A 6,881-nucleotide genomic window follows, 5' to 3' on the forward strand; every position below is an offset into this window, starting at 1 on the left:
ATACATTTAGTGATCCCATCTCTAATTAATTACATACAGATTCTTGTCACTTATTTTCATATTTCTTGCGCAACTTGCTATGAATAATATATTTAACACCGAGTTATTGTAATACGAGAAATGTATGTTATATATTTAAAATAATCTGTTAGAAAAAGAAATAAATATAAACTAAACTGATTCAATAAAAAAAAATACATTGCATTAATCAAACTCTAATATTATAAATGTTATGTCTTTTGAACAAATAAAATATGTAATGTGTAGAATTAAAACAAAGAAAAGAAACATTGAGTTGTTCTACGAAATTAATCTTATCGAGATTGTACGAACTAAAAATAGTATCACAATGTGTTAAACCTGATATTGATTATACTGAACACAATGTAATCCATATTCCTAGCATCCTTAATTGGCCGTTTTAAGTGCGATAGTGGCTTCTACCGCTATTTCTGTTGAATCCTCTGACACATGATTGCTCCGCATCTTTCTTCTTCTTCCATGCGTCACATCTTTCAACCATTTTATATACTTCCTCAGATACTTCCTGAAGTAAAAAGCATGAGTTAATTGAATTTATTCATAGAAAGTTTGAAAGAATCAAAGTACTGTGTATCTATTAACCTGATTAGCCTCTTCGAGAATGTCAATGAGTCCCTTGGCATGATGCCAGTCCTGCCTTGTCATAAAAGTGATACTCTCGCCCGTTCGACCTGCGCGTCCAGTACGGCCGACTCTGTGAACGTATTCCTTTATATCCCTCGAGAAGTCGTAATTCAGTACGTGTCTAAAATGAGGGCAAAGATGTATCGATGTTGTATTTCAAATAATGTAATATGTTTCGTACGTTAGACTCATGTAATATCTTCAATGTCAATTCCTCGTCTAGCCACATCGGTCGCGAGAAAAATCTGAATGGCTCCAGTCTTCAGATCTTCTACTAAGGCTTGTTCCCTATCTGTTTGACCTCTGTCGCCGTGAATGCTCTGACAATCGATGTTCGATAAGGCCAGATCGCTAGAGATATCGTCCATCTTTGCCTTCTTACCGAAAAATACCAACACGTTTTCGTTAAAGCACATCTACTAATTACGTATTATTGTAATAAACTTACCAATAATTTCCGTTTTTTACGAATGTAGAAGTGAACGATCGAAAGGCAAAAGCGAGAGGCTGACGCAACGTTTTAGGTTAGGACGACACATGAGATAAGTCCATGTAAGATAAACGGAGGAAACACCGGTCGTCGAGTCTGAAAAATATAATAACAACAGTGACATTAATTTGTGCCTATTCTCGCTCGATTCACTATTTACGAATTATGATAATAAACTTACCAATATTTTCCGTTCTTTACGAATGTAGAAGTGAACGATCGAAAGGAAAAAGCGAGAGGCTGACGCAACGTTTGAGCAACGTTTTAGGACGACACACAAGATAATAAGTCCGTGTAAGATAAACGGACAAAACACGTCCGAACTGGTCCGTGCCTGTTGCGGCTCTTGGATGACCGCGAGCGACTAGCGTACTGGCCGCGCACCGTTGCCTGCCTCTCTGCCTCTGCCGGGCCCCGCCGCTCCGAGTCCGAAGATGCGGAAGAAGACGACGACGACGACGACGAGTCTCTGCACGACACAACTCACTGAACTCCACTGAACTCACAACTTCGACAAGATGTCCGACCACCGACGTCCGACTGTCCGACTTCGTGTTCGTGGCTTCGTGCCCGATCGACTCTCATCGGGGCGACTTCGGCTCGCCTCTATGCGCGCGCATCAACACGCCGCCTTCGGACTTAGCCGATTCGGCGTCGTCGGTGAAAGCAACACGCCGCGAGCGGACTTTATTTTCTGATCCGTATTAATTTATATATTCTGAGTAGTATACGAGAATGTACGAAAAATAATATACTACTGTGAGATATTACAAGTACATCCTGAGAATTTACGAAAAATAATGTACTACCGTGAGATATTACAAGTACATCCTGAGAATTTACTAAAAATAATGTACTACTAGAGATGTTATAGAAATGTTCCAGGTATATTATATACGGTACGTATATGTACAGTACGAGTACAGAACATTCGAATGATATCATGTGCTGTATGGGGAACGTACGACGGAAAACCTAGCTACATGGCTTTCGCGTTATCGGGCGAGCCATCTCGCCGCGGCAGAGGCGGTTTCCGTATTTGGAAAATCCTTTAACGAGGATCCATTGGAGGGCAAGTCTGGTGCCAGCAGCAGCAGCAGCAGTTTTATTGTAGACACGTGGCTCTGCGGACGTACGTATTTAACGTCGGTTTTAGTCAGATTTTGATGGCCTTTTTATGTATTATTTTCCGTTCAACGTGTGAGAGCTGCGTTTCCATTTGGCGTTCGCAACGCTCTTGGAATCGTTCGTTGTTTGTCAAAGAAAGAAGGACAAACAAGGACATGTAAGACGTACACCAAGGATAGGTCATTTTTTATACCCGGCATTTGTGTATATATCACGTTTTAGCTGCGTGCGGCGTGGCTAAAGCCTCTTGCACAATTCCAGGCAACAGGCTGTTGGTTGATAGACAAACGACTAGCGTTTATATTTGCGCAGTAAATGCTCTGAAGCGTTCTTCTTTTCTTTCTTTCTTTATTGAAAGAACGGAGAAAAGGAATGCTTCAAAGTATTCGTAGCATTAAGTGAACCGCTGCTTATCACGCATTTTCCGTGCGAATTGACTCGAACGTCAGTTTAATTTAAGTTAACAGATTTGTGAAACCCTTTTTTCTTTACATTTTACCAGAATACGCATTTCGTAGCTATTTTATATATTGCATATTAAGTATTTTCATACATAACACTTCTGATTTTCATGCTTAGTTAGATAAAAATGAGTGTATTGATCCTTGGATTTTTCATTTTCAGGTAGACCGCCATTGCTTCTCTCATAAAATTTCCAATTTTGCTGATATCCTTCGAAGATTGAGGATTGGAAAGAAATTGGAGGTTTGGAATTGACGTTATATTTGAGAGCTTTAAATTTCACTGTTGTGTGCATCTGGCAATTGCTTATCACATTGGTAAGTCCACTTGAAGAGTTAGACTCTATGTATTTTGATGGCTTTTAATACATGTAATTTTAATATATGCATTACAATTTTATACTGTCAAATAATAATTAATATTGTTTGATAATAGTAACAACGGTATAGATAACAGTAACAATTTTATTATTTGACTTATTTCATTCTATTTTTGACAACTCGTATATACATTAACTGTGGCTAAGGTCTATACTATGTCGTAGTGTAGGTCTTACAATTACCTACATTTCTGGTAAGTCAGTCCAAAGTATGCAGCTTCGTTCTCTATCCTTTTTATCTGTATCGGCCAGCCTTCCTTCCTATAGTTTATTTTATACTGTCAGTTTTTTTAATTTTGTTATATTTTTTTCCATTAACACATTTGTTATAGTGATTGTGCAGTAGAAAATCTGAAAAAATAAATGTTTTTAAAAAATAAAGATACATATATTTTGAAATCTATGTATTTTATATAAACATATATTTAAATTTATTTGCAGTTTATTTCAGAACATGCCAAAAAACATACCGTTTCATAAGCTTTCCAAGTCAGTTAAAAGGCGGAAAGTGAATATTGAAGTTGTAGAAGAACTCAATTCAACAGATTCTTCAATTGAATTCGATCAATCGCATATTCAGCAAGCACATGCTTCCATTAAAAGCCAAACTTCCGTAATACCAGATTTTCTTCATAATCAAAAAGAATCTGAACTTTCTCATTATTCTGAACTTTCTCATCATTCTGAACTTGCTCACCATTCTGAATTTTCTAATAATTCTGATCATTTTGAGTACTCTGAACACTTTGATTTTGAGAATAACGATGATTATAGAGAAGATAATATTTTATATGAAAATATTGACCCTAATGATCCTCTCCACTATTCGGATTCACCATCTAATTCGAGTTATTCTGGATCTAGTACAAATTCAGTTTCTGCTAACTCAAAAGTGCTCAAATTTCTCCGCGGTTGGGCTTTAAAATATAATATAACGCACGAAGCCACTTCAGCCTTATTGAAAGGTTTAAAAGAAAATCACGAATGTTTTGATGAATGTGAAATGATGAACTGATGAATTAGAATCCAGATTCCCTGTCAGTGCACGAACACTGCTGAAAACAGAGTAAAATTAATTAAAAAAGTTGTTGAGCCTGGTTATTACATACACATTGGATTGCAAAAACAATTACTAAAAATTGCTTCTAAGTATTTGAAAACCGTAGATTCTTTTAAGTTATTAATAAACATTGATGGATTACCTCTGTTTAGAAGTTCGTCTGATCAAGTGTATCCTATATGCACTGTAGTATCCGTTCCAGAATTGCGTAAACAAGTATTTCCTGTAGGAATTTATTACGGTAAAAAAAAACCTGCAAATTTAGAAGATTATTTAACAGATTTTATAACTGAAATTAATAGTCTCCATGAGAATGGCCTTCATTTTGAGAATCATACTGCACAGTTAGATGGTGTTTATTTTGTTTGCAATGCTCCAGCGAAAAGTTATATTATGGGAACCGTATCACATACAGGATTTCATTCCTGCACTAGGTGTACTGTTCGAGGTGTCACCTCAGACAATCGACGAATCTTTATTGATTTAGACAGTCCTGCTCGCACTTGTGATGATTTTATACAATGGACAGATCCGAATTTTCGTCGCCAAGATACCCCTCTTACTAGAATTGCGGGTTTAAATTTTGTGCGTCATTTTATTCTCGACTATTTACACTTGGACTGCCTTGGCGTAATGCGTTCGTTGATAGTGAATATGTGGTACAGGGATCAATTCCTCAGAGACTTTCGGCTGCTCAAATTGAATTAATCTCAAACCTTCTTGTTCGGTTTCAACGCTATATTCCTGTAGAGTTTGCGAGAAAACCTAGAGAGCTGTACATTGTTTTACGGTGGAAAGGAACGGAATTCAAATTATTTATTTTGTATCTAGGGCCAATTGTTCTAAAAAATGTTCTGAGTGAAGAGAAATATATTCATTTTTTAGAATTTCATTTTGCACTAAGAATTTTATTAAACGCGAATCTTTGTAAAGAGCGGGAACTTAGTGAATTTCCCAAAGCTCTTTTAAGACATTTTGTTCAGTCGACTGCAATATTGTACGATAAAAATTTTATTACCCACAATTTCCATAATAACATTCACATAGCTGACGATGCAGATTATTTTGTCAACAAGTTAGATGATTTCTCCCTAGATACGATATCTGCATTTCCTTTTGAAAATTTTATGCAGAACATTAAGAGAAAAGTCAGAGGACGCAGTAAACCACTTGAACAAATAGAACGATGAATTGGAGAAATAATGTCGTTTGAGTCTCATTATTTAACGGAAAATCGCCAAGATAATCAATTTCCAAAATTTTTTTATCCCCATAATACCGGTCCGGTGTTACCAGGTTGCACGCGTCAGTATCGTGGAGTTGCTCTTCCAAAATTCAAATTAACAAACCAAAGTCTTAATAATTGCTGTGGTACTATTGCCGGAACTATCATTCAAGTTGAGAATATAGCTTTTTCAGAGCGTTTACAGGTTCCAATTGTTATTGGTAAAGAATTTATTAACAAATGCGACTTTTACACTATACCTTCTGAGAGTTCCCGCGTAGGGATATTTAAAGTTAAAAAGTTATCTAATCTTAAAACGTGGCCATTGTCAGAAATTACTATAAAATATGTACAGTTGCCGTACAAAAACGGCTATGTTGTATCACCAATTTTACATTGTGACACACTTTAATGGAGCACATCATCCATTTTACATTGTGATACGCTTAAATAGATCCTCGGATGCTATGTCTTATACTTTTCTATTTTACTCCATTTATTCTATTTCATTCCATTTCTCTCTTTATCTGGTATTATATCTTATGGGCTTATTCAGAACTTGATCGGATCAACTATTATAGAAATTTGATAATCTCTCGTTAACTTTAACTTATCTTTTCTTGCTATAATAATGTTATATTTTTTTTTACAGATGCGGTGACTAAGGAATTTCCAACAATAAACGAGACGATGAATTTCAGAAATTAACAAACGATCGAATAATTTTTGCACAAGCCTGAACTATAGAATTAGATGAGGAAGGAACAAATAATAAAGAATCCATTTATTGAGAGAGAGATTGCGTTTCGTAATTTATATGTAATTCCAAAAAAAAAGAAGTTTAGAGTGGGCAGAATTATACAAAGAATACCAACATTTGTTGCATAGGAGAAGGGAAACTGCCCGAAAACCTTCTCAGTATTCGTGAACAAAATTATACATAATTAATATAAAAGACAATATAAGTACAACAAAAGTATCAAATGCATAACAGAAACAAATAAATGGTTATTATAGAACAATCCTTTCTTTTAATTATAGCAAAATATATTTGCATTCAATTATGCATCTCTGTATTCTATAATCAGGTTCGTTATCAAAAGAATGGTAATATAATATGTAAGTTCATACTTTATCTTGACGTAGTCAAAGTAAAACAAATCACGTAATATCAAGAAAGGATTATTCCATTAGTCGAGCCAATCATTTAGAACATAAAATTCAATGCAAACATAATTTAAATAGTCGTTGAAATAATATATCAATCTTTGAGTTTTAATAATAATTAATCTTAATTGGCCTTTTACTATTTACCATATAGACTGTTTGTTTCTGAACGAAAGACTCATTTTAAACAAAATCATGTGTTAAATAAAAGAAAATGAACTATAAGAATTTCTTGATTTCTAATATTTATAGGCCTTCTGTTTTTGATTGAAACATTAATTCACCAAAGTATACAAGTAATATT

At 35.0% G+C, this 6,881-nt stretch overlaps 1 protein-coding gene and 1 long non-coding RNA gene across 6 annotated transcripts; one reads left to right on the forward strand and one right to left on the reverse strand.

Moving 5' to 3' along the window:
* Positions 1 to 219: 219 nt before the first annotated feature.
* LOC112456832 (probable ATP-dependent RNA helicase DDX43) lies at positions 220 to 1,669 on the reverse strand. Of its 5 annotated transcripts, none has more exons than XM_025019594.1 (5): positions 1,338 to 1,669; positions 1,115 to 1,252; positions 848 to 1,043; positions 625 to 736; positions 220 to 547 (listed from the first exon to the last, which is right to left on the reverse strand). In XM_025019594.1, exons 3-5 carry the CDS (start codon positions 856 to 858, stop codon positions 422 to 424), a joined length of 249 nt encoding a protein of 82 aa, XP_024875362.1. In that variant the 5' UTR covers positions 859 to 1,043; positions 1,115 to 1,252; positions 1,338 to 1,669; the 3' UTR covers positions 220 to 421. The 5 variants fall into 5 exon arrangements, with proteins under 5 accessions (XP_024875362.1, XP_024875359.1, XP_024875358.1 ...); XM_025019591.1 differs by having other exon boundaries at positions 625 to 787; positions 848 to 1,040; positions 1,338 to 1,665; XM_025019590.1 differs by having other exon boundaries at positions 625 to 787; positions 1,338 to 1,665.
* Positions 1,670 to 1,802: 133 nt separating this feature from the next.
* On the forward strand, positions 1,803 to 6,852 carry LOC112456834. Its single transcript, XR_003041021.1, has 3 exons — positions 1,803 to 2,288; positions 2,909 to 3,063; positions 6,063 to 6,852. It is a non-coding gene; the product is annotated as an uncharacterized LOC112456834 (long non-coding RNA).
* Positions 6,853 to 6,881: the final 29 nt, after the last annotated feature.

The sequence above is a fragment of the Temnothorax curvispinosus genome, unplaced genomic scaffold (genome assembly GCF_003070985.1).
Source record: "Temnothorax curvispinosus isolate PA1 unplaced genomic scaffold, ASM307098v1 QBEX01007240.1, whole genome shotgun sequence".
Classification (NCBI taxonomy): Eukaryota; Metazoa; Arthropoda; class Insecta; order Hymenoptera; family Formicidae; genus Temnothorax; species Temnothorax curvispinosus.